General features: G+C 41.2%; 2 protein-coding genes across 15 annotated transcripts in view; both read left to right on the forward strand.

The window, feature by feature from the left end:
- Nucleotides 1-27,961, forward strand: part of LOC101707293 (kinesin-like protein KIF16B) — a 333,418-nt gene that overhangs the window by 166,724 nt on the left and 138,733 nt on the right. For 7 of the 14 annotated variants that reach the window (XR_015442054.1, XM_087189045.1, XM_021255092.2 and 4 more), the window contains exons 18-23: nucleotides 6,805-6,837; nucleotides 7,183-7,236; nucleotides 8,846-10,174; nucleotides 16,009-16,105; nucleotides 16,830-16,877; nucleotides 21,748-21,939. Coding sequence is in view for 13 of the 14 variants with exons in the window: in XM_087189045.1 (XP_087045171.1) it covers nucleotides 6,805-6,837; nucleotides 7,183-7,236; nucleotides 8,846-10,174; nucleotides 16,009-16,105; nucleotides 16,830-16,877; nucleotides 21,748-21,939 (1,753 nt within the window). In the remaining variant the exon portion in view is untranslated. Of the gene's footprint in view, nucleotides 1-6,804; nucleotides 6,838-7,182; nucleotides 7,237-8,845; nucleotides 10,175-16,008; nucleotides 16,106-16,829; nucleotides 16,878-18,172; nucleotides 20,382-21,747; nucleotides 21,940-27,961 lie in introns of those variants that run through there. The other 7 variants (XM_013070742.3, XM_013070743.3, XM_021255094.2 and 4 more) reach the window with 4 other exon arrangements.
- Nucleotides 19,049-20,381, forward strand: LOC147824633 (uncharacterized). The gene has a single exon (XM_087189056.1). It carries the CDS (start codon nucleotides 19,049-19,051, stop codon nucleotides 20,348-20,350), a length of 1,302 nt encoding a protein of 433 aa, XP_087045182.1. The 3' UTR covers nucleotides 20,351-20,381.

The following is a 27,961-nucleotide window of genomic DNA, read 5'->3' on the forward strand; positions in this document are numbered from 1 at the left end:
TTGTCGTCCTTCTCTGTCATTTTTTCACTAACTCTGCCCCCAGCCAGTATCCTGTGCCTGTCCTCACTCTGTCCCTTGCAAACCTTGGTGTAGCCTCCATCTCCTCCACATGGCCTTCTCTCATACCATCTGCACAGGCCTCCTCTGCCATCTCCTGCCAGAGAAGGTGTGCCTTTGTTGGCATGTCACCTTCTGTGTGGTCTACATGTGTCCTGTTTGCTCTCATTTAGGACTTACTGTCCTATAAGTGATAGTTCTCTTCTCCCAGAATCCTGCCCTGTATGCCCCAGGAGTTAGGTAAAGGTGTGTGGGACATGCAGACATGTGGCTAGATTCTGTCACACTCCTTATCCACCCCACTACAGCAGCCGCAACAAGTGCTGGTGAACTTGGCTAGCTGTCTTCCTGCTTTTAGGAAGTGAAATGGCATCCGAGGCACTCAGCCAATCACCATAAGGATAACATAAAGGTGGAACTATTTATCCTTTCAACTCATTTAAGTTTTATTTTAATCAATCTCACTTTCAGTGCAGTGGTATGAGCTGAGAAATTCCCACCCCTTTGCTTTTTGCATTGTTCATAATAACAGAAATGTAAATTTCAAGATGTGCAGTTATACTGAAAACTGCTAGATGTCTCTTAATGAAAAGAAATTATTTCTGATAAAAATAGGCCATGTGCTATGCTTTTCTATTGGATCTAACACAGTATGTGTACTTTCAGATGTCATTTTAAAATGCTAAAAACAGCTGCAAAAATAACATCCTTTTGTGGTTTTCCTTTTAATTATAATATTTGGGAAATTAGCATTTGGAGCCATGATAATTCTAGTAAAGTAAAATAGTGAATTGTACTTATTTTAAATGAAGCTGCTTTCAAATACAATTACAGTTAATATAGTTTACTTGATACTGACACACTCCCATTTATATTTTATAATCTATTGTGGCTTGCTATGTAAATAGTTATCATGGGGTATGGGAGAAATTAGTTTAAAAGTATAATTAGTAGATATGTAATACTTAACAGAAGTTATGTGGTTATTAGCAACAGCTCACATCACTTCATTTGAAATACCAGCCCTAACTTTGTAATTATGACTCTCATGTTGTTTGTGGCTTTCCTTTAAAACTGCACAACTTTATGGTTTTTTGGTTGGTTTGTTTTTAAATTGCTACTCATGGCAGGGGTGGGGTGGGGGGTGGCAATCATTATTTATCAAAGGCTTTCAATAGAAAACAGCCAGTCTGTGTTTAGAAATAGGTCACAAGTGAAATCACAGCTCTTCATTAAGAATTAAAATGGGTCTCTCTGATTTTTTGATTTAGCACTTCACATTTCCATAGATCCTCCCCAAAGCTGTGGCCTCCAGCCTGTGGGGTTGACAGCTGCCATTGATCCAAGCATTTCTTTCTCCACTCTAATCAAACATTCTAAGCTGAAAACACCTCCCTGCAGAAGTGTCGGGGGTCAGAGGCCCTTAGATCTACATGCTGGGCCCGGACCATCCTCTCCTCTGCCCTGGCCAACACTGCTCACCTGTGGCATCTACCTGTCCCGCTCTTTGCCTTTCCTTACTGTTGTCACTCCCCTTCCAGATATTTCCTCCAATGTCTTTTCCTTCCTAAGTGCTGCTGTTATCTTGGGCTATTCTTTATGGGTAACTCATCCTGCAACCTGGTTACTAAGGTAGTACTCGCTTCATCTTGGAGCCTTCTTTGATTTTCTGCTCTCTCTTTTAAGCCTTGTTCTGTTCTCATGTAGTTCCTTATTCAGTACCTAATCAATTCCTCATACCAATATCGAACCATGCCCTTCTTGAATCCTCAAGTGGTCCTTTTATTTGTCACCTACCAGAGTCCCAGTTCTGGAGGCACTGAGCTGCATCTTTCCTGAGTCAGTGTCAGGCATCTCAGCTTAGTGCTACAAGAGAAAAGCATGTCAGCACAAAGATCTGTGCCTCTGTAAATTAGTGGTCTCAAAGCCTGAATCATGCCTAGTTGGCTTTTCTTCTCATTTTCTTTAGTGGTTCTCTTGGCCACAGCCCTTTCACCTATTACAAAGAATGTCCCCAATCCCTGCAACACTATCTGTCTCTTTGCTTGTAGCAGAGGACCTTGTTTCTGACCTGGCAGAATACAGAAGCCTAAGAGAACAACACCCTGACATCCCAAGTCTACTTTACAACACCCTTTCCTCCTCCTTTCCTGTCCCAAGGGCAGAGCTCCTGATTGCCTTTCTCAGTAACCACACCCACCTGTAGGACTGACAGCTTATTCACAGCACATATGTACTCTCATTGGCACCTGTCACCTAGGGAGAACCAGGATTATTTTTGAGTCTGTATTCTGGTGAGGAAACTGAGGATTAGAAAGGTTAAGAAACTCTTCCATGGTTGTGCAGAAGTCAGGATTCAATCTGTAGTAAAGCCCTTACCCTGAGCCCTATTCTACCATCTTCTGCCTTCTCAAAGCCCTTTGTCCATCAGAGATTCTCAGCCTATTCCTATTTTTTTTCTACCCTGTCCCTTTCTCCTAGCTTGTTTATCCCAGGGTCAGATAAGCATGTGTGTCTTTCATCTGTTAAAAAGAATACCAACCTTGCAAATTTACCACCTCCCTCCCTTCACAACTAAAACCACTGAGGAAGGTCTCTGCCATATTGTACTCACAGTCTGCGCCTTCCTCCTGTCCTTAGCTTACTGCCAGCGGTCACTCCATGTGATCACCATGTTCTAAATTCAGGGGGTGCTCCTTGGCCCTATCTTACTTAACATTCCTGAATCACTTGGTACCACTGACTTATTGTTGAAACCTCCTCTTCACTCTGCTTGCATGTGCCTCCCTTTTCCTGCCCTTCTATCTCTCTGACTGCTCATCTCATCCTCATTTGAAGGCTCATTAATTTCCACCAGTGTCTGCAGTACTTGTGGTCTTTAAGACTTACTCTGTCCACCTGTCCTGGATAACCTCATTGCCTCCTGTGGCTTCAACTGCTGGAAATCCCAAATCTGAATCTCCAGCCTTAATAAGGTCTTGAATGCCAGATCATTGTCAATTTTCCTCTTCCTGCTGAACATCACAGTTGGGATGACCCTTTGGAATCATTGTATTGAATGCATGTGAAACAGAGCTTACCTTCCAGAAGACAGGATAGGGTCAGTATGGGAACTAAATGCAGAGTACTCTGAGCAGTGCCAGATGTGGAGTGAGTTGGTCAGTAGCAGTGGATATTAACCCTACCTGCTCTCTACCACCTTAGTACATGCACTTGACAGCTATTGCTAGTTCCCTTCCTCCACTGCCATCTTCCTCAACTCTCCTTATCTCACTGGGCCGTAACATTGAGAGTGGCCCTCAACCTAACAGTGACATGTGACACCCAGTGTAAGCAGGTGCCATACAGAAATTTTACATGTGTTTATCTCACCTGATCCTGGCTATAACACTGTGAGGTAGGACTTGTTCTTTAACTTCCATAAAAATGAAGTGTCCAAGGTTAGCTACTTGATACAAAGTCTCACATCCACGCGAATTTGTGTTCAGACCTGCTGGGTTCTGGGCAGTTATAGTCCATCTTTCCATCCTTTGTCTAACCTGGCCAAAAATCTGAGCCTTATCCATCATTCTTCCTTTCTTGTCTTCACCCCTATCAAAGTCTAACCAGGGCTGAGGATATAGCTCAGTGGTGCCAGCGCCTGCCTCACAAGCACAAGGTCCTGAGTTCAATCTTCAGTACTTAACTGGTTAGAGGTTTTTTTTTTTTTTAATCAAAGTTTGGCAACATAATCTCCTAAATATCAGAAAAGGCTTCATTTCTTTACCCTGGTTGTCTTGGGTCCTGCCTCCACCAACTCTTATTTAAGATACTAAAATGGCTTCCTAATTTGTATCCTGGATTGCTCCCCTCACATCTGTTCTCTACAAAATCCCCTATGTATGTGCTCTTCAGCAATGCTGTCCAACATACACCACCATCTTTAGGCTCAAGTTCAAAATATTAACTTCCGAGGCCCTTACTATTTGGTTTCTGTTGTCCTCTTGAGCTTTATGTCTGACTCATCACAATCAAGAATCTGGTTTTATTGGGATTTATTGAGTTCCTGTATCATGCAAGAGAAAGAATGCCACAGGTAGGACCTAGAAACAGAAACCTTCCACATTCTGAGATTGGTACCCCTCTCTGAGTGTGGCGTACTGTCTGTCACAGACTAGGACAAGAACCACATCTTCCTTAAAAACTGCTATATCCTTTCATATAGCTCATTGCCTCACTTCTCTACTCAGTGAAAAAAGTAAAGAGTTCAGTTAAATGTCATGGGAGGTACAGATTTTATGACCTCCTTGATGCCACGAAGCTCCCTAACAATTGCAGTGGTCAGCAATGTCGATTTTAGCACCAAACTTGGACTCAAGTCCTCCCTCTGCTACTCACATACTCTAAGCCTCAGTTTCATGCTTTGTAAATTGAGGATGATGAGTGTGGCCACCTCCCAGGATTGGGAGACCAAAGGGAAAGTAGTACATGCCCAGTGTCAAGCACAGAACCTGACATAAATAAGAACTATCCAGTAAACAAACCTCAGATGACAGGTTTTCATCCAGATTCCCAACTCTCAGTATGCTATTTGCACTATAGCCATGTACATGTGACAGTGTCAAAGCAGCATCTGCTGATGGCTATATTGGGCTATTGTTCACAGAGCAAAAATTGAGAATAAAGACAATTCTTTTTTTTTTTGTACCAGGGATTGAACTCGGGACCTTGTGCTTGTGAGGCAGGCAATGGAACCACTGAGCTAAATCCCCGGCCCCTGAAAAAGCTTTTTGTATTGTATTGACATGACTGATTTCGCATGGATGGCAATGTCTATAATAAGGTGCAGGTTATTTTCATTTGACAGTAGGGTAAATGCAACTCTAAACAACAAATTTCAAATAAGGATTTAGCACTTATTTTTTTTTTCTTTTCGACTGCAGGTCTTTATTCAGTCTGTGAAGACCAGTTTAAAATGAAATGTTAGTACACTCAGAACATCAGCTTTTCATTTGACATTTTGTCATTTCAGAAATCAGAAAAGTCATTACAATATTTGCACAGTGTAACCACTAGTTGCTAAATAAAAGCTAATTTCTAAAAAACCATAAACTTAATGTTGTTTTATTTAGAGTTTAAAAATTCTCTCAGTTAACAGGATGTGTGTGTGTGTGTGTGTGTAAGTTTGTGTGTATATATATGCAGAGAACCCCAAAAACAAAAACAAGAAAAGTCAAAGTAGTTAAATATTTTGACCTGACAGCTTCTACAAATACTAACTTCTGCTATAAAGGAAACCATTATTTGTGGTAAAAATCCTAGACAGGCAAGACAGCGTGCTCTTGATGTGCTCTTGGGTAGCCGGCGTCAGGACGCAAGGGCCAATGCCCCAAAGCTGTGTGCTACAACACCTGCGTCCCCCAGACCCCTAAGGGGCGGCTTCTTCACAGAAGTCACTGCAGAACCTGTGGGGCAGTGGCCCACGGAGTGGCTAGGTCAGCGCTGACACTACAGGGAAGCAGCAGCAAGCTCTTCAGAGGTGCCAGTGTGCATGCGAGCAAGCGCCGCGTTCAGGTCTCTGAGCCATCTCAGTGTAATTCAACTTACAAAAGAAAATGGACAATTTCTGGTGATCACATCTTAAAAAAACAGGACTGGTGTCAGAAAAATGAAACTCCAAAAGTGTAGCACTTTTATTTTATATAATGAACTTAAGCACTGCTTACAAAATCAGTCAGTAGGGGGTACTTTGGAGATCAGATGTTGTGTGTTCTAAGCTTGACTCTACCAAATTTTATCTCAGTGACCTTGGACAAGTTGTTTGAAATATCCAAGCTTTAGGTTTCTCATTTGTAAAATGGAGATATAATCTGCTACCTTAAGAATTTGCAAGTGGATTTAAAAGGAAGATAAGATGTGTAAATTAGCACAGCACTTGCCAAGTCATAGACTGGTGGTGACGAACCTTGTAGAGCTTTCAATGACACAAACAACCCACTGTGGCACATGTGCCATAGGTTCGCCACCACTGTCATAGATGCTCTACTTTGCTTATAAAAGCCACCAGGCATCTTATTCTCACTGTCAGCCCAAGTGAAAGTGAAAAGAGATCCTGTTAAAGTATTTGTTAATCATTATAAAAGTAACTCCTTTACCAATTTGAATTTACACTTTATCCAAGGAAAACAAATGTGGTGGATTTTCCCGTAGTTCAGCTTTTCAGCTGTGTCTTCTATTTATGGAAACAGGACAACAGGAAAATGTATAAGCTTAAAAATTATGGTTCATGCCATTTAACAGGAATAGTGCAGCCTTGCAATAATCAAATCCAGTGTTTGGCAAGTCAGCTTGTGTTAACAGTATTTTAACTAATTAAGATTACCAACAATCTGCCTCTTTTTATTTTGTTACCATTGTATAAATCTGTTCACAATCTCAATATCTCAGGAAGTGCTATGTCACCTAGTTACTAATTACAGGAGCATCTTGATGAACGTATAAGCAGCATAACTACCTATATGCTGTTCATGATTATTACTGGTAATCAGTTACTACTGGTACTGTGATTATTATGAGAAATGTATAAAACATAACAGAGCTAACTTTTTGAAGTGCTTGCTTCATGAAATGTGATATTTAGAAAAAGACCTTTCAATTTGTGCATGGCTGTTGTCTTTTAAATGCCTTACTGCTTTTCTCCTGATGTTTCCTCCCATTAAATTATTTTCTTAATTGATGTCTGTGCTCTCTCTTTCTACCTCCTGGCAGTCTTTTCCCTGTAAAAGGACCCATCTGTCTAAGGTAGAGATTCTGCATTTTTATATACTCATAAGCGACTAAGCTGCATGGAATAGATATGCTTATTATCTAGAAGTTGTGTGTAACTCTGCTTTTTCAAGATATAGTAACATTTTATTTTTCTTCAAGTCAAATTTATCCTTTTCAGTCTGAGTTCAAGCATCCAGAAGTATGTCTAATTTTTAATCATAGTCATAGGGCAAAGACTGCATATTAAACTTGCTAATCCATGGTAACTAAAAACAATAGTTTAGAAACCAATGCTGTCTGGAATGTATGATTTTGTATACAGAGTGAGAGATAAAAGCTCATTCAAAAAAGTGACTTATTTTCATTTCATTTTATTAGACTTGAATTTGAGCGACAACAGCGTGAAGAACTTGAAAAATTAGAAAGTAAGAGGTAAGGTGTGCAAAGCTAAAGGTCTGTGAGTCCCCTAGTGAATAACCTACCTCCTCCTCCCCTGAATCTGTTTCAGGGCCTCTCTTTCCAACTACTGTATTTACCTGTCTGCTATGCTAGTAACTTCTTTTTAACCGGTTGAGTTTACTTAAATTTCTTCAACAGTTTATCTTCAAATACTTGTAAGAATGGGGGAATAGAGTCAGTGATACACCACTTTAATACATCACATCAGTGATACACCACTTTAATGCATCATATATGTATTTGTTTGAATTTAACTCAAAAGCCTTTCTTAATATTCCTTGAGCTTTTTAAAAATTTTATTTTATTTTATTATTATTATTATTTTTTGTACCTGGGATCAAGCTCAGGACCTTGTGCTTGCAAGGCAGGTGTGGCACCACTGAGCTAAATCCCTGGCCTGCTTGAGCTTTTTTTAAGACAAAAAGAATAAACTGAAGGTTTTATGCAAAATCAAAAGAATTTCTTTTTCTTATTAACTGACCCTCCATTTTTTAAACACTTTCCCATATTGTTGTTGTTCCATCTATAACTCACTCTTCATATTTTTTGCTCATTTATCCTTTAGGGTGCGCATGAGTGTCTGGTCTGGCTGTTAGTTTACCTTGGAGAGGTCTTTGTTCTAAAATCCTCTTTGCTTAATAAAACTGTATTTTCTCCTTTTCTTTATTCTCTCCTATTTAACAAGCTACGAAGTAGATCAAATGTAGGTATTGGAGTAGAAAGTAAGGCATAGAGATCTTCAAACTGGACTCTTACTTTGTAGAATCTGAAGCATAAATGTCACAAATGAATCTATTTAGTTTCTGTATCATACAGGACAGATGTTTGGTGGTCAGGAGATGGAGGCCATCCATACTTATCCTCATACTTATACCTCATGCTCCATATTGTTACTCTAGGGGCCATTCTAACCCCCAAAATCTGATTTAGCACCCCGGAGTTGTTTGAACCTGGAAAGAAAATCTAGCCTATCATTCCCAGAATCATGCATTTGAATATTCTAATGAGAATTCCAGTTATTTTCAGTGTTATGCATCCATCCATAAAGTAATCTTTTGGGCCATTTGGTGATCAAGTGCTTAGTAGCATGTAGTTAGTTGAGCTGAATCAATGAATTGTCAGTTATCTTGACTTTGACATTTGACCCCACTGAGTTGAAGACCGCATAGCATTTTTATTTAATGTCATCTTGTCAGTGAACTTCCTGTTGAGATTTACTCTTTGGGGTGAATAAAATTATTCACATTGAATTTAAGTTTAAATTGGACATGGTTCTTTCTCTTTGAACTCAGGGTTTTTTTTTTAATTATATCATGCATGACACATTATGATTGTAGGCTCCACAAAAAAATGATATCAGAGGCTACTTCAGGAGAGTAGCCAAATCATACATTGGACAGTTAGAGTAAAAAGGTAGAAGAGCACATTGCTGAAAACTTGAAGGGAAGGCCCTTATTGTGTTATTTTAATGGAGGGTTTGTCTTTATGTTGCATATGCATTTTCAGAACAGTCCAGTTAGGTAAAAATTAAAGCACCATTTGAGTGTAGCAAGCCAGTAATAGGTCAGCCATTGCATTGCAGGAAGCTGATAGAAGAGATGGAGGAAAAGCAGAAGTCGGACAAGGCAGCGCTGGAGCGCATGCAGCAGGAGGTGGAGACGCAGCGCAAGGAGACAGAAATTGTTAAGCGTGAGATTCGCAAGCAGGAGGAGAGCCTCAAACGCCGCAGCTTCCACATTGAGAACAAGCTCAAGGACCTGCTTGCCGAGAAGGAAAAGTTTGAGGAGGAGAGGCTGCGTGAGCAGCAGGAGATCGAGCTGCAAAAGAAGAGACAGGAGGAAGAGAGCTTTCTCCATTGGCTCCAGGAATTCAGCAGCAGTGAGCAGCCTGAGAAGATGGAGATATTCCAGGAGCTGGACCGGCTGCAGCGGGAAAAAGATGAGCAGCACACCAAGCTGGCTCTGGAGAAGCAGAGGCTGGAGGAGCAGGAGCAGGAGCAGGTGCTGCTGTTGGCACAGCTTGAGGAGCAGCTTCAGGAGAGGCAGGAGATGGCCCCGCTGCTGTATGGCGAGGTTCTGAGGTCAGAGGAGGAAAAGCAGGAGCTTGAGGTCATCCGGGCTGTCCTCCTGCAGGCCAGGAAGGCCCTGGCTACAGGGGACACTGGCAGCCAGGGGCTGGACAGGGCCCAGCTGCATTTCCTAGAGTTCAAAAGAAAGCAGCTCATCCAGCTGGCCACCTCGGAACAAGAACTGGTCCAGCAAAAAGACCTCCTGAGTAAAGAAGTCCAGGAAGATCAGGAAGCCCTGCAGCACTTACAGTGTGAAAAGGATATGGACTGTAGGTTGTCGGCAAAAAATGATGGCCCAAGTATTTCCAGAGTGGCTCACGATTTAGAGAAAATAAAGGCAGCAGAATGCAGGCTGCGGTATAAAGAATGTCAGCTACAGGACCTCCTGCAAAATCACCTGCCAGCCCTGTTGGAAAAAAAGCAGAGAGCACTTGAAGTCCTTGACCAGGGCCCTCTCAGCTTGAACAACACTCTGTATCAAGTGGAAAAAGAAATGGAAGAAAAGGAAGAGCGACTTGCTCAGCACCAAGCCAGTGCCCGCCAGCTGCAGCAGCTCCAGGCCACCTTCGAATTCACCACCAATATCGCGAGACAAGAAGAGAAAGTGAGGAGAAAAGAGAAGGAGATTCTGGAGTCTCAGGAGAAGCAACAGAGAGAGGCACTGGAGCAGGCAGTGGCTAAGCTGTGGCACAGACAGTTGGCCCTGCAACAGCACTCCACCCTGGGCCTAGAGGGTGAGAAACAGAGGCAGAAGCCAGCAGAGCAGAGCAGCAGCAGTGAGCAATTGGAGCTCCTGGCTGGCCTGGAAGCTGAGCAGGAGAACCTGGAGAAGGACCAGGACAGGTGAGACCCAGGAAGGTAGATCACAGTGTACAGTGGGTGCCAAGCATTATTCCTTTCCACCCCTCATGGGATGTATCTCACCATCTTTTCAAGAAAGCAGTTCTGGCTTTTCTATTCTCTAGTATATAGGCAAATGGTTACATTATTAAACCTGAGAAAAGTGTTACCTAAACATTTTTTTATTTCTCCATAGGATCCTTCTCTTAGAATCGGCAGCCTAACAAAAACTGCATACACAAAGCCCTTGTCCTTCACTCCACTGACCTGTGGAATGCATAGTGGGTTGATAAATGCAGAAGACTGACAAAACATCAGCCTGGGTTCCCCTTCCTTTCTTTCCCTCCACCACTCATTCTCTGTCTCTTTCATCCTCCTTCCTTTCCCGTCCCCTCCTCGCATCTCCTTACATTCCCCACTACTTTCTATTCCTTTGCTCTTTCCCCTTGCTCTTTCTTTCTCTCCCCCTTTGCCTTTCTCCCTTCTCATCTCTTACCCTCTCCCCATTGCTGCCCTTCCTCACCAGTTGTCAGCATTTATTATAGTAAAGCATCATGCTCGAAGTCCACAAACTACGTGTAGTGTACAGGGTCCCAGAGCCTGGGGAGAACTGGAATCTAATGCTTCTCCCATCCCGTTGGTTCACAGTATTTGAAAGAGAGCCTCAGGACTCTGTATTAATCCCGGCATATGTGAGGCTGAGGCGGGAGGATTATGAGTTTGAGTCCAACCTGGGTGACAAAGTGAGACTGTGTCTAAACAAAACCAACTGAACAAAACTCTCCAGATAATTCTGAACACAGTGGGATATGTTACCATGTTTGGCGATACATAGATACTATTCTTGGTGTTCTGAAAAATAAAACTTAAGTAATCTAGCACTCATGATAGTAAGGAAGGAACATTTACCTTTCTGCACCTGTTCCCTGTCACTGTGCTTAACAGACAGTAGGTTCTCAGTGAAGAAATGCACTGTAGCTGAGAATTTGAGGGTACCTCTTCTGGGAGCCCTGCAGACATGATACCGAGGCATCCGCCACCCCAGAAGGGCTGATGGCCACTGGGTGTGCAAACATCACCCAGTTTGGAAACCCATAAGGAGTCATAGCCTGGCCCAGCTGTTAGTATCTGGGTGACCTTCAGACCCCAGCTTGGCATTTTGAGGAGAGGCATAGTAGCGCAGTAGCATTTCAGTTGCTGATGACAAGACCTATTCAAGGTGTCAGTGTAGCCTCTGCCCCATTATCTGTCTTGAAAGGTCAAGATGACTTCCTTTTAAATGATGGGTTTATATTGCGGATTATATTTACAATCACTCCCTGGTAATTTCTTCAGGCAAAACAGCAACAAAATAACAATCAAAAACCATAGTGCTATTATTCCAGAGAAATAGATCGGAGGTTTAAGAAAATGATTGCAGGTATGCTATGTAAATGAAATTGCAGGACAAAGCTACAGCCCCAGGAAGTTTAAAGTAGTGGAGGGCACGCTCTCAATTTGTATCCTGCAGTGTGCAGTAAGAGTGCAGTAGGAGCTTTTAGCTTGATGTCCCTGGCTTTTGTCAACCAGCCATTTAGTATTAATACTCTCTCATAGCAAATGCAGAATTGCGATTTCCTTGGAGGAGATTAACTAACATCAGCATTCCTACAGAAGCCACACAGAGGAGGCTGTGAGCTTCTTGAGTTCCGGTGAAGTAGGCTTTGCTGAAATCTAATCGAGCCCAACAGATTCTAGGCTCTCTGCTCTGTCTATGAGGCCCCTCCAGCTTTCCCTGGGTGTTTCTGTTGGATTTTATTTTCTTTCTCATTTCTCCTGGCCAAGCAAGGACCTGACATTTGGCCCCTTGTGAACTTCTAAAATACTAAATTTATATGGGCTAAGATTGGACAGAAATACGCTGAACTTGGCTTTTCAGTAGTTATGATCTGGGTTTAATGCACTTTACTGTCATCTTTTTTACCACCTGCTCATTCCAGCTGCCCATGTAACTCACATCAGGCAGCCCCAGGAGAAAAGCCCTCCTGTCACTATAGCAGGAAAACTGTTCGTATGTGTATTTCATTATATTGGCTTACCTGATAATGTAATAATAGTCATGATGCCAACCATGAGGAATAATCCTGTGTAACTCAAACTGTTTTAAGTGCCATATATGTGTTGTCATTTACTATTCCAATAAAGTGAGTGCCATCATCCCATTTAACAGATGGGGAAACTGAACCCACAGTGGTTATGTAGCCACTGGGGACTGGGGTCACAGTTAGGAGTGGCAGAATGGCAACTTGGACTAGGTCTGTTTCTACCCATCTCTTACCACTGTGTCCTCTTCTCTGCTGACCATGTGGTTGCTATACAGGTAGACCAGCTTTTTATGTGAGATGTCTTTTTTGAGTTGCCTTATTTGTTCCTTGCTACTCATATGAATCTTAGTCTCCCTAGGGCCCCACTCAAACCCCATTTCCTCCGTGGAGTCATTTCCACAATCTCAGCTTGACAGGTTCTTTTAAACAAGTCTTGCAGGTATCTTTTATTGTGAACATTGCTGATGACCTATTTACAGCCTGTTTTTGTTCCTTGCCATTGATGAGATCCTTTTAACATTGTTCCCTGATTCTTGCCTGCGTCTGGACTCCTGACTTCACTCTTTTATGCATATTCTTCCCTCTTTTAAAAATACTATATCTCAGCAAGTTGATGCTTGTGAAATGCTTGCTAATTAGTAGGCAGATGAAGGCCTGAGTTAAACTGGTCATTGCCTCCTGTGGAATCCATGAATACTTACCTGATGACCACATGATCACATTTCTGAGAGTTAAGAACTTGGCGTTCATCTTCAGGATATATAGCATCAGGTTGCTGGTGGCAACATCATAGTATGTCAGCATCTGAAGCTAGAATTTCTGATTTTGGGAGCTGAATTAATTAAAAGAGATTAGTTGACTCTCTGGTTTCATCCATAAAGAAATAAGAGACTCTGGGCCAGGGATGCAGCTCAATGGCACTACACCTGCCTTGCAAGCACAAGGTCCTGAGTTTGATCCCCGGTACCAAAAAAAAAGAAAGAAGAGAACCAGTCTGAAATAAGTTGGCCACACTTAACAGCAAGTGGGCTACAGCCTTCGGATACTGGGTCATATGTTCCTGAGGGCCAAATTTACTGGTAGACATGGCCCTAGTCTAGCCTGATGGCCCTAGATTTAACCATGCCTGGGTCAGTGGGAAAGTGGCTTTATACTTAATAGACTTCATATCAATCAACTTCATATGAGATAGATTGTTTATTATTGGAGATAATATTTTGGTTTTAATGACTTATTTTAATTTCTTATGGAATTTATCCTGCTCTCCTAGGCCCATCTACCCTCCTTCACCTCTCCATTGCCTCTACCTTAGCCAAAGTAGATTCCTTCAGAAGAGCTCCTTCACTCATACTGCTTTCTGCGCCTGGGTCATCTCTGGCTCTTCTCCAAATGCCCATATTCCCCTGATCTTTGAAGAATGAACTTAGAAATGCCTTGATAATGATGCTCCTCTTCAGTTGGTGGTTTCCAAAAGCTCTTTGAAGCATAGATCTCTTTGTCAAGCAGCAGTATTTATCAGAACCCCAATATGTATCCCACAACTCTCCCTTACTGAAGCAGGAGTTAAGGAACTCACAATTCTGCACAGCTACTTCCAAGGACTTGCTTGGAGCACAGTACCTTTCCTCTTGCTCAAATTCCAACTTTGGGATGCTAGCAGCATTTGTCCTGCACCCTTCTTATAGCTCATTCTCCACTTAACACCTTTCTTTCAGGTGTGTGACACCTTTTCTACTAGGAGCTAAAGCTTTCTGCATATAGAGTTCTTGCCTAGATCTGCTATGTTTTTCAAAACAGTATCTCCTGCAAGGCGTGTGTTCCTGAAATGCCGTTAATGAATAAATTCATATAGTTCCCATCTCTATAGATTAGCATATGAAATCTAGCAGCTGAAGCAAATGGTCTGTGGAGGTCAGTGTTGTACAGAGAGATTATCATGGGCCCTTGAGGGGAAGGCTGCATTGCCTAGTTTGTACCATTGTTCCTGCGTAGGCTACTTTGTATATGGAGGTACTTCCTGTGTCTGAGAAGTAGTCTTTGTCACCTGCTTCCTGGCTAGTGATGGAGTGAAAGATCACCTGAAGGAAATCAAGGACTTGAGAACTGGTCAGACCAGACCATGGAGTCCTAGTACAGGTAGTCTACGTGAGAAGGTAGAATTGAACATTCTGAGGAAACAGCTCATCTAGAATAAACTGGTACGAGGTCAGGTTGAAAAGAACACAGCTATAGAATTAATTCAATCATACCATGAAGGAACACCTTGTGATGACAGTTACTTTATATATAATTAATTATAAGTAGATGAAGTTTGTTATAAAAACTGCACGAGTGTATTCAGAATGACCATAATAAATGTATATCTGATGGTATGATAATAAAATGATTTTCATCTTAGGTAGAATTGTGAATTACTCGTGACTTAGAGCTCTCAGATAAATCAATTTATTAAAAAAATGATTCTTTTCCTCCCCATCTGTGTATCATGGGGACATTTCAAACTACTGGGCAGCCCTGGATACTAGGAGATAAGTATTTGGATAACAGAATGTACTCAGAAAGGCATGAGCCTCTGGTGCTCTTTAAATTTAGGTTTGTGTTTTCTGGGAGCTAGTTTCAAATTGAAGTGAAGGTCAGGGGAGATGATTTATAAATGGTTTTGTTTCATGTTGAGGTGTACATGAATTTGTTTTCAGTACTGAAATTATATACTGTACTTGATTTGGGCTATTTTATCTAAAATATTAATCTCTTCATTTGGCATTTTAGAGAATTCTCCCTTGGTCAGTATACAGAAAACAGTGTTGACAGGATTATGCACGTGTTCAGAAATACGAAGGTAGATTTATTCATTATTTAGTGGTTATGCTAAGATGTAAATATGGAACCCATCTAGTCAGTTTCCATACAATTTAAGGAGTGGGGTAGAGAACTGACTCAGGCTTCATTTGGACAGTCCTTGTTGCGAGAATAGTTTTTGGTGTGACTAAAATTCTAGTCTCACTGATTCCTCTGAAAGACAGACAGAGATTGGGTTGAAATCCACTGGGATGGTTAGAGCTGATTGTTATATTTCATACAACTTCACTTGCATTCGGGTGGGGCACCAGATAGTTCTTGCTAAGTGCTTCAGAAGTCAGTTGTCTCTGACTCCCTTTTTGCTGTGGCCCTTTGCCAGGGATTTGGGAAAGTGGAGACCTTTAAAATGTGGTCTCCCTGGCCCAGAGCAGATAGCCCAGGTGGAGAGACAAGTCAGACCAGGAGCATTGCAACATTCCAAGACATTTGCCTAGCTGAGTAGTATGTACACCTTCATTTTATTTTTTATAATCCTTTTAAATGACCTTGTGATTGAAGAAATAGCTACCATCTACAGCATCCTTTACTGTGTGAGGAGACCAAGTTGTGTCTTAGAGTCAGAGCTTCCCAAGACACCAACTATGGTTTTCTCCTTTCCTGCAGTAGGCTTCCAAGAAGGAATCCAGAAAAGGTTTGAATGGAGTCTCTTAGTCTCCATTCCTGTCTCAGTATAATGTTATTCATCCAGTTCTACCTCATTTGGGAAAAAAAAAGATAGTGAACATATGGCACTAGATTTCTTGGGTAGAAGAGAATTGTTTATGATCCTACGTTGTTTTTATGTTTGGCATTTAAAACGAGAAAGCTTCCTATTGTTGGGACATCATAAAGAGAGACATAGTAACCACGTGTGATTAGAGGTGTTCAAATTTGTCCTGTCTCCATGGTTTTCAGAATCAATGCTTACATTGAAGAAGAAGTCCAAAGACGTCTTCAGGATTTGCACCGCACAGTTGGTATTGCTAGGAATACTTCTACAGATATAACGAAAGTGAGTGGAAGGAACTATTTTCTTTTCAAAATGACCTTGTTGATAAATTAGTGGTGGCAGTGATAGTGTGGGGGCTTATACTACTGCCACTTAGAAAATTCAGATGTAGGATATTCTAAAAAATCATATTAAATATTGCTTGGACTGAGCTTAACAGTTTACACATTGTTTTAATTCAAGAGTAACTTTATTTTACACTTTTGTAATTCTGAGAAAACTCTTGGTAAGTGAATATATAGTGTCCTAAAATGCTTTATTTTGTTTGATTTACAACAATTCTACATGTAACATTTATCTGTTTCTTCCCAAAATACAGCCAATTTCCATAAGTATTTAATTTACTTTGTAAATTATGCAAAGTAGAAATATATTTTCCCCTTGAGAGATATGTATTTGCAACAAGCTGATTTTCATCAACTTGTAAAAAAGATAATTCTTTTCTAACCTGCAAATTAAGAAATATCCTAAAGAATTCTTCCTTGCAATATTATTCTTAGAATTTTAAGATTAGGAATAAATGGTTTGATTCTCTTTTAGGCAGATGGATCTATAGAGTCCTATTTACCTTGGGCATATAAATGCTGTAGAAGGGTTGTCATTAGTGAATGATAAGTATGTTTCTTTAGAATTTTGTTCCCATAAATACTTCTAATCAAATCAAGTTTTTCTCCCCTCTATGAACAGGCTATAATTTAATATAGAGGGGTTTTTATTTTCTTTTCAGGATGAGAAACTTCACAATGACACCATTCAACGTAAGCTAAAATATGAGGTAGGTAATGATTTTTTAGATTGATAGGGTCGCTTAAATTATGGCATGATTGTGTGATTAAATTTTCTTAATGTTTAGTTGCATAATTAGAATTTTGAAGTCCCAGTGAGATTAATGGCTAATGGGGAAGGCAAGCTATTATATGGACTTAAATTTAAATGAGATCCTGCAGGTTGAAAACTGCTCTGGCTTCACTTGAGTGGCATGTAGCTGTGGTGGAGCTTTGCCCAGGTTTTCCTTTGTAACAGTATCCTTTCCCTTGGTCTGCATTTAAAAGCCAGAATTATATAATCAGATATGAGGTTAAGAAATGAAACTGAGTACTTCTCCATGTTTTAGAAACCCTTTTCATGTGTAGACTATGAGTTGGAAGTAGTACAAAGGAAATATACTTGATTCATTAGCTTATTTCTCTGGTGCATTGTCAAACTAACATGTATTTGGACATAGTATATAAAATTTTGCTTATTTTTTCTTGCTCTGTGGAGCCTGTTTTTCCTGTATAGTCCTAAATTTAAGAACAAAACAAAACTGCCAGGTTGTAGTACTCTTTCCTCCACCATCCACATGTTACTGAACAGGGAACACCAAGTTGAATGTTCTACCATGAGCTTTACTGACTTGACTGTGTCACCACCTGGTGATGACATTGTGCCCTCTGAACACCATCTCCTGAACGGGTAACCCCAGGCAGAGCACGTGTCTTTGTGTCCATGGTGCCTGGCACATAGCAGGCCTACAGAAAGCTTTCATAATGATGGTAACTTGACAGGGAAGGCACAAGCAAGGATTCCCAAGAAACAGACCCCAAAAATGGAGAAGTGAGACCCTAGGTTGGAATACCTGTGAATTTCTGTTGGCCTTGCCTTCTGATTTTCATTATTTATGACCTGATAGTTTTACATTTTAGACAAATAGTCATGCACTTACTTTTACATCTAAGTGTAGCCTTTTAAACACAGAGGCAAAAGTGTTGGAATTTACTTTAGAGAAAACAAAATCTTAGACCAAGAAATGGATACTGTGAATCAATCTCATACTATATACTTGTATCAAATGCTCAGCAATTTGAGATATATAGTATGGAATGAGATATATAATATGGAAATGTATGTGCTGTGTATAAATTAGATCTTAAATCATGTACCAATCAATACCAATGGCTTAGGCTCTCTACTTAACCTCTAAATTATTCTACCCAATGAAATCAATGACCACAAGAATCATCATGTGCAAAAGAATCACAGGAAATGATACTACATGCCCATTTCAACTTTTTTTGACATGTTGAACAGAAAAGGCAATCTCAGCCAGCACAATGCGTTGTCTCACTTCCGTCCAAAGACACCACTGACACTGCCCACATTGTCATTAGAGAAGAGAGGAGAGAGGCAGCACAGAGCACAGGGCACAGAGCACAGAGGCAGCACAGAGGGCCTGCCGGACCCATCCCCAGAGCACCCTTCCCATCCTTGGCATCATCATCACAGGAGGGAAAGGATCTGTCCTTGGGGGCCGGGGTGCTGCCTGACAGCAGTTGCAAAGATCACTCTGAGCCGTGTGACCACCTGGAGCCAGAGTGCCTTCATCTACCTGAAAGCACTTTTCTTAACAGAAAGGACACCAGCTTTGTTCCAGAGGATTTTCAAGGTGGGTCAGAAAATCTCAGTAAGCCAATGACTCTCAAGGATGAACACAGCTTGAGAGCTGAGTCCAGCTGGACATGGCTGCAGCACACATCCCAACAAGCGTCTACAGATGGCAGAAGCAAGCAGGTCAGGCTGAGCGGAGCTCTCTGCTTTGTTCTCTCAGACACTGCTTCTCAGGAGGAGTGTGCACCTGGCATTGCTCCTCAGAGTGGCCAGACTCTCATGGTTTGTGATGATCAAGACAAGAAAGCTTTAGCTGCTGAACAGATTAGCTCTGCAGCATCACCAATAAATATCAAGGCAGAAGGAAACAGTGGCCTGGGATATTTTTACCACAAGTTCTCAGACCTTTATAAAGATAGCAGTAATCACCTGCTGCATGCTGGCACTGTAGTGATCAGCCGAGCCATGCATGTGGGGAGTTTGTGTGCCCCAAATAGGCTCGCCTCGCACCTGACAGCGTTCTTCTGAAGCCTGCCAGTGCTGAGGCACCTGCCCCTGGCTTTGCCCTTGGAGTCACACATGTCACCATCAGAACCCTACTCTGTTCCTGGAACTCAAGTTGGCGGTGGTGGGAGTGGTGGCTCAGAGGCAGGGAGCCTGGTGCCAGCGGAGAGCTCCATGCCTTCTGTGGCCTCTGCCTTCACAGCTGCAGGTTTACCAGACTCCTCACCAAGTTCAGTTTTCTGCCTTGAGTGTGAAGATACTGGAGCGAGCTGTGCATTTATACAGACCCTTGTGCAGTTCCCAGCTCTCATGCTGAAATTGCAAGCGTGCCCTTTCAGACTCCTTCAGAAGCATGTGGCTTCTGCTCTACCTGGCCCTTTGAAAAACATGAAGGAACTCAGGGGGATTTACTGGCTGGCTGTGGCCAACTGGTCAGACCCTGAGCCCCGGCCGGGGTGCCTGCTCCTGATTCCCTCAACTTTGTACGCTTTGGCCCTGGCAGATACTCACCCAGGCTCAATGAGCATTTTTCATGCTCTGCCACTCTCTAGACTGCAGGAAATTCAAGTTGGCTTTGGCAGACAGAGCGTCCGATTCCTGGGCTCTACGGAGGGTCTCCTGCTCACAGCGTTCACTTACAACAAAAGCCTTTCCCAGCAGCTCTGCCGAGACCTCCTTTGTGTCCTGGAGTCAGAGGCTGAAGCTGCTGCCTTCATGAACCATCCTTTGCTGCAGCAAGATTTGGTTCAGCTCTCTCTTGATTGGAAAACAGAAATCCCTGATTTAGCTTTGGCGAGTGGGGTTCAGTTGTCCTCCAAATTCCAGACTACCTTGGTTGACATGGTTTACTTCCTTCATGGGAGTATGGAAGGCAATTCCCCTTCTCTGGCAGAGGTTCAGGTGTTGCTCTACACGACGGTCAGAGTTGAAGGCCAGTCTGGTTGTGCCCTGTGCCAGTCCCTGGTCCTGCTGAACACCCACCTCGCATTGGTGAGAGAAGACTGTGTGTTTTATCCTCACACTGGGGCTCTGAGCACACTTCGCCCACATGTGCAGTTTGATGTGATCCGGTGCTGTGCTCTGAGTGCACTCAGGTGTGTTGTTGTTCCAGAGAAGAGAAATTTATCAACAATAGAACTCATCTTCTTACGAAAATGCAGGCTTGCATCAGACTCAGAAAATCGCCCATCTGCGGCCCTTCAAGCAGCGCCAGGTGCCCAGCTGTTTGCCACCCCAGCGTGGCTGCAGGGTGGTCAGAATGGGGCACCTGAGGTCTGGAAACTCACTTTCAATTCTCAGGATGAGGCGCTTTGGCTAATCTCACACTTGACAAGACTCCAAGAGGAAGACTTACAAGCTGCAGCACTATTTTCTTGAGATCTTTAATAAAATGACCATTTTTTTCTTTTTCTCTCTCCTATTTTTATTAGTATATGTTTGCGACGCATAATAGATACATTCTATCATGGTGAACTGCTAAATACATACTACTTCTTGATCCCAAAGAAAAAATAATTCTAAAGGCATAAAAATAAAATGAACATTATGAAAACAGTCAAGGGCATATTCATATCTTAGTATATAGCTAATCAAATTGGAATTGGAAGAAAGACCTCTCAAATTGAAAATGTAAATATTTTAAATATTACAGTATGTTGAAAACAGCTGGTAGGAGAAAAGTGATAAAATACCTTTATTACCACCTGCTTTGTTTTCTTGAAACTCAGGCTTATAAATTTGGGTCTGCCTGATTATTAGTGAGGTGATTAAAGCATTTGTTTGGCTGCATGTCGATTTATAGCATGGTGGCTCTGAATCCGTCTGTGTCTGCTGATCCTACAGGCTGATTTGTGCTGCCTGAAAGGCAGTGACCTTCACTGGCACCCTCTGTTCCAGCCCAGTTAGGACGGTGGTGTGGCGGGGTGTATTAGTGCTTTGCTGGGTGTCCTGGCAGGCCCCAGGGGAGGGAGGATTCAAGGATCCTCTGTCACCTGCCACTGCCTGCCCTGCCCAGTCTTCTCCCTTAGCTAATTGCTTCTCCTCCCTTGTTTCAGGCTTCTTGACTGTTCCTTACCAGCTCCTGACTTGTTTTATTTTCTTACTACTCTATCGCTGTTGCTCACACCCACAACTCCTACCACAGTCCAGTTCTTTCTCTGAACTTCTGTATTTTTGCCTTTACTCTTCACCTCAGAGTTTTTTCCCTAAAGGCTTCTTTCTGCTGTCTGGTCAAATTTGATGTTGCCTCAGAAGACACTCTGCACTTTTCCCTGGCTTCCCTCCTTCTTGCCTCTTGCCACACCCATTCTCAGAACCTCTGAAAAGAAGCCCTGCTGTCCTGGGGTGCTGTCCCAGTTGCCTCTGCCCAGGGTGGCTCTTTCCTTCTCAGTAAGTTGCCTCCTAAGGGCCTTGGGCTATGCCCTTTGGCTCTTTGTCTCCTGAGGGACACCTCCCTCTTTGTCTGCCTTTGTGCAGCACTCCGGAACACCTTTTGAATTTATGTCATATTTCTCTTGAGCTTGGTTGCTCTGCCATTGTTGCCCTGTCTCTGAGGTATGTAATACTGAATTCCAGTGTTTCGCAGGGTGCCTCTTCTGCTCTGTCCATGCCTCTCCTACTCAGCTGGGATCACACTTTTATTTTTCAATTCTGCTTAAATCTTTGGATAATGGCACCAGAGATATAGCCTCTTCTGTAGTTCTGTTACTCATTAGTGATGGAGATGGTGTCAAAATGTAACCCACCTAGAAAACTCACCCTCTCCCTTTGGCCAGGAGGTACACATCTTCCCTCTTTCCCCAATGGAGCAAGTGACAAGCAACTTATATGGTGCCACATTTGTACCTCCACCCAGTTTTGGGGAAGTGAAGAGGAAAACCCAGGAAGTTGGAGAATGTGCAAGGATCTACACACTGCTGGCTAAAGACCTGTTTCCTTTGGACCAGTGGAAGCATTTTGTTGTTGAGGCAAGTGAATTATCTTGTTTTTAGGTGGAGCAAATTTTTATCTTTTCCAAAGACCCCCTCTTCCCTACATATACATCTTAAACCCAAAGGCTTTTAACTCAGTGTTGAGGACATGTTCACATTGAGGTCACTGATTGGTCACTGTCTTGGTTAGTAGCTTGTCTTGTATTATGGGAAAAATTCCCAAAATGTACCATGACAGTCTTCTAATATCAGTACCATTTCTCCTTATTTTCATATATTTATTTTCTTCAGCTATATTATTTTACTTTACTTTTTCTTAAATTATCTCAGTATTTTCTCATAATCCTTGAAAAATAGAATAAATAATTGTGAGCAGAGATTAGAGCTTGAGATTCTGACAGAGGGACACCATAGTCAAAAAAGGAAGAGATACATAAATAGTATATAATTTTAGCAAAGAGTGTTAAATATTAAGCTGACGGACTCTCATTTCTTCATGGGTACAAAAGCATAAATCTCCCACGTTGCAAATCATGGCCTTTAGTATCTTTCACTGATGGAGCATGCTGCAACTGTGAACACTGCACAGAATCATATTACTCATTACCACTTCTTACTCTGCTTTATGTTCTAAGTAGGCATCTGTGGGGATTATGTTCAGATCTCACCACATTACAGAAGCAGCCTACAGCATTCACATTTTACATGCCTTTTCTCTATACTAAGCGTATTTTGTACCTGGAGATAAATATGGTTCGTGGGGCTGAGAGTTTGATTTAGTACTTGTGTAAGAGGTATTAAGGTTGTTGTAGTACCTGCAGAAGCAATGGAGAACCGCTAGTGCCATTACCCACTGTGGCTTTGATCAGAGAGGCTTCCTCGGGCTTATTCTTCAGGAGTTCCAAGGGACTCCTCTAGCAGAGCAGGTGTGAGAGTCCAGGGATTCATCCTAATGGAACAGCTCAGCTGTAATGAGTTTCTGAATCAGAAAAATCCTAACTTCATACATGCTTGGTTACATGGCACTTTGCATTGTTGTAATATAGATATAAACATTTACATTATGGGATTTGATATGTTCTAGACAATACATCTTTGAGTACTTTTGAAATAGTGATTTCATCCAACTTTGATTAAAACCCATTATGCTCACAGCTGCCTGTTTTACAGACTTGTGGTTGGCAGGGTAAATTTATTTAGAGTTTGTTGAAAAACATTTCAAAACAGTTTGTCTCCCCAGTCTCATTTCTTTAAAAACATGCATACTTCCCTTTGGAAGGGAACACTTAAGCCTTCTAACAGTAATAATTACAGTAATTTTTCCTTACCTTCTTTTTCCCTGATGATTTAAAGCTAGATTTGAGCTTTTTTTTTTTTTTTAAGTAATGCTGATTTGATGGTGAGACAGTTTTATTGGATAGGCCAATTTCTAATGAACTGATTTTGTTAATGTATCACACAGTCCAGTATGTAGACTAATCTACCTCAATTCTCAAAATATTTCCTACAGTAAATGTTTTATCAGTCAGCTATTGAAAAGTAACAAGCATAATGAACAACCCTCCAAGCTTCGATGGCTTTTTGTTTGTAACCAACAAATGAAGGCTTTTTTTCTCTCTCTGCTGGTTTGCAAGGAGGTGGCAGTGGCTCTGCTGGAGGCTGCAGGTCTGCTCCGTGTATCTGACTTTGAGTCAGTACAGAAGGAGCAGTAGACACAATGATAAGAGCAGCCACACAAGCCTCTACTGGCATATTTGTCAGCCAGCATTTCATTGGCCAACATGAGTCAGCCAGAGAAACCAAGGTCAAGGCAAGGAAGTAGACTCCACCCATGTGGACTACCGTGCAGGAGAGTGAAGACTTGGGGCCATTAATCCAGTCTGCTATAGATGCTTCCTGTCAAGATTCCTGAGGTTCTACTAAAGATAAGACTCATATAAAACTGGGAGGACTTCTCCTTCATGGAAACTTTTAAGTACTAGAAGAATGTATGTCCTAGGACTTTTAAAGTTAGTTCAGCTTGCTTTCCAGTTCTGTCTCTGGGTATTTTCATGGATGGGCAGATCATCTTGTACCACTGAAGCAAGACGTTCCTTGGAGACTGCTCTTGTTAGGCCATTTTTTCCATAACGTCCTTGTGATGACTGGCACTGGCAGCTTCATCCAGCTAAGGTATTTCTTCTGTAGCAGAACAAAGTAAGTCTGGGCTGCAGGCTCTATTATATCACAGCCTACAGAGAACAGTCCCTCTCCCCTCTCCCCTCTCCCCTCTCCCCCTCCTCCTCTCTCCCCCTCCCCTCTTCCTGGGATCTTTTTTCTTTACCTTCAGTCCCTCTGTTCTTTGCACAACAGTTGCCAAACTGCCACTATCTAATCTCTATCTAATCTTGCTAAGGATGCATGCACATTTGTAATTTGTGAAAGCCTCCTTTATGAGAAATGGAACCAAATAGTGTAGTTGATGAAGAGGAAAGAGATTCTATTGTAAATCATTCTTCCCCACTCTTATTTGGCTAAAATCTCATGTTGCTGAAGACATAGAGGATTGTTATGATGACAACAATCCCACCTATTCTGTATATTGTGGTTTTCAACGTGTGGAGTTTTTGCCCCTGTGTCTTTCCTCTTACTTTTAAAATGATCTCCATTTCATATCTGAGAACTTAGACACAAAAAGGATTACTTGGCTGAGAATTGGGAGTAAAACCTGAATTTACTTACTTCACAATATACATTTTTTTCCTACAATAATAAAGCCACCTCTTTCCTAGGGACTGTTTTATTTGACATCGTCTGGGTAATTTTTTTTTTTTGACAGTGCTAGAAGTGAATATTTGCAAGCATTGCTAAGTTAATTTTTACCTGACTTGTAATTTTTTTTCTTAAAATACCTAGTGAAAGATGATTTCTATGAGCTTGTAGGTATTGTTTTTATTCTTTTTTTTCAATGAGTACCTTTCTTTCCAATTCCATTGTTTCCTTATAGGAGCCTTGTGTCTTCTTTATCCAATTCTCTACGTTTTGTAGCTACTGTAGAAGAAAAACCTGGACACAGTCATAGTGTGACTGAGATAGAGATAACCTTGAATGTTCAATGTTGCTCTTTTAGCTGGAAAGTAAAACAATATTGCTGTACAGAAACCTGAAGGAAATGCCTCCTCTCTTTCCACTCTTCATTTTCTCCTAAACTGTAGAATAAAGCACAGGTGGAGCCAAAGCTAGAGCTCAACAAAACATCAGGGGTATAGATGTGTGGTTCTTTTCATGATTAATCAAAGATATTGTAAAATTAGGATGGGGAACAAACTGATTTTTTTCCTCCCAAGGATCTCAGACACTTAGCAGTTGTTCCTTTGTTATCAACCAAGTATACTAGGCCCAATATTTAGTCTTTTTAAAATAACCTTTTATATAATGAGTTGTTCAGAAATGGTCACCATTAAAGGTTCTAGGCTTATGTGAGCTATAGATCACAAAATAGTGACATTTTTAATAGTTTCAAGTTGAAACATTCATCAGATATACAATATTTGCAAACCTTGAAACAGTGTTGATCGACTCAGATCAATATTGAAGTAATTCTAGTTAGAATATGGTTTGGAAATGTCAGCTAAACTCAAGGTATTCTATAAGTATCTGCGACACAGTTTGTCAGTTTCTGGGTAATTTATCCCTATGGATATGTATCAGGATTTTTAAAAATCCTTTATTTGAATAGTTGTATTTCTGTTTCTCAATGTAAGTAATCTAGGCTCTTTTTTAAGAAGAGATAAGGTTAGCATTGTTTCTTTGGCCAGGCTGTTAAGTCCTATCCCTGACAGAGAGAGATGTACCTGTACCATGGCGGGTAGGGGGAAATACAGGTATTAGCAAAATCAAGTTCATTGTATCTAAGTCCTACTAAGTCTTCAAAGAGCATGATTGAGACAAGGCCCCCTTGTGGCACAGGCAGACTTCTTCTCATGGACCTGAATATGAGCACATCTTGGCTATTTCTCATACTCATAATTTCTCTTGCTCATAGAAGTTATCTTTATACCCTGTTCCTTATGACATAGCTCATATTTGAAAATAAAACAGATCTTCCCAAAATCCTCATTTTTAAATTGCTGAGATGTAGTAGTTACTTAATCTATAATAATTCTAGCTAGAACTATCACTGTGGCATATATGATTGAAAATAAAGAGGAATAAGAAATAAGTGCTATGATAAGAAAGTCAGGAATTGATGATTTTGTTAAATATGATAAAAACCATCGTTTTCCTATAGTTTCAAAAACTTGGATAAGGGTGCCAGGAAATTAGATGGCAATTCTTGGGTTTGACCTGGTCATGGTCAAAGCATGTACTGAATTTAACCATCTGGTACATAATTAGAGTGTTTAGGGGCCAGGGATTTAGCTCAGTGGTTCGACCTCCTGCCTTGCAGGCTCAAGGTCCCAAGTTTGATCCCCGGTACCAAAAATAAAACAAAACAAAACAACAACAACAAAAAAGTAGAATGTTTAAGGGGAAGTGCTGAGGACTCCCTGTAGAATTTGACTATTCTGCGTAGTGATCCGCAGAATAGATCTGCTGCTTCCTGTTCATTTCCTCAATTTGGCCCTTTTGAAGGAGAGAGCCCAAGTAGGAAGAGAAGATTGTAATGTGGATATTTGCATTGTAGCTTGTGTTCTGCCTGTTTATTTTGGCTATCTGACTACATTGTTTCACTACAATAGAAAAATGGCATATTTGTTGACACAAAACATAATTTCATTAACAGCTATCAGAAAAGTATTTCTTTGTATTTAATTTTTAAAGATGATATTTCTTATGTACAGACATGTAATCCAAGTTAGTAATTACATTTCTTGACCTTTTATTTCTAAATAGAATCATTCCAGAGTGCACTTAAAATTTCTTGTACCCATCACACAGAGGTATGTCCAAATAGCCTTGCACGTTTCTTTACCCCCTGCTGCTATCTGTCACTTGCTTGCCCACTGCACTCTAATAATCTTCTTTGCCACATGCAGAGAAAGTAATTCCAAAATAAATAATGCCACAAATATTTCACAGCTCTCATAAACAATGGAGTATAATATGATATAGCACACATTTACATGTCTAGCATAAAACCCATGATATTCAAAATGTAGCCACTTTCAAGTCAAGAATAAATTTAGGGGACATTTATATTAGGTTTTTTTTCTGGCCTGCCCAATATAAACATAGCTTAGTAGAATGTCAAGAACCTTTCACTCTGTATCCTCAGACTGCTACACTTCCCATGAATTTGCCTTCATAGAGTACTTTGTAAAAATTACATTGTAGCAATAATTTGATAGAAAGTCATACTTTTTAATATTTCTCTCTATTTATTATACTTTGGATCTGTGCCTTATATTTCAGTATTCATTTCTGTTGTAGCTCATTTCTGTGCACTCATTAATACTGAGTTCATAAAATATCTGTGAGATTGAAGTATACTATAGCCAAGGATGATGGCAGTGGACTCTGGCCACATTTCTTGGCTCCAGCACGCTAAGTGATGAAGAGGGGATGGCTCTCTTCTCAGCCATGGATCTGCTGTGAGTCCCTGTCTGGTACTGAATGGGGCAGCAGCTCTAGCATCAGGTCAAGAACCTTTTATCATGGCACCTGTTCAGGAGCCGTGTAAAGGCTGTCCTGATTGATATGAACTATGTGGACATTATAAGTTGCAGCCACTCCCAGTTAACTGAGCCCTCCTCAGTTCATACACCCAGGACAATTGCCCATGGTGAGGGTTTTGTTTCACTTTGTTTTGCTTTGCTTTTGTTTTTGTAAAGGATATGTGAGCCTGAGCCTCAAACCACTGTGCTTTCCTTAAGGATTGATTTCATAACTGTGTCTTCTTAGAAGTACAGAACCTCCCAGTCATAAAATACCCCTGTAGAAACCCAGACATCAGTGCGGTTTTATCGCATTTTGAAAACTGATTTATAAAAAGAAAGTTAAAGTAGAAAATATTACCTTTAGGGTAGAAACACCAAATCTTTGTTCAAAATTTAGTGCAGCCGAGAAACACTAAAGG

Source organism: Heterocephalus glaber, unplaced genomic scaffold (genome assembly GCF_053883595.1).
Source record: "Heterocephalus glaber isolate CG9 unplaced genomic scaffold, H.glaber_assembly_v1.0 deba00001532, whole genome shotgun sequence".
Classification (NCBI taxonomy): Eukaryota; Metazoa; Chordata; class Mammalia; order Rodentia; family Bathyergidae; genus Heterocephalus; species Heterocephalus glaber.

What these genes read in the sequence shown, in the direction of transcription:
- LOC147824633 (XM_087189056.1), top strand. Translation starts at nt 19,049, where the DNA reads ATGTCACCATCAGAACCCTACTCTGTTCCTGGAACTCAAGTTGGCGGT.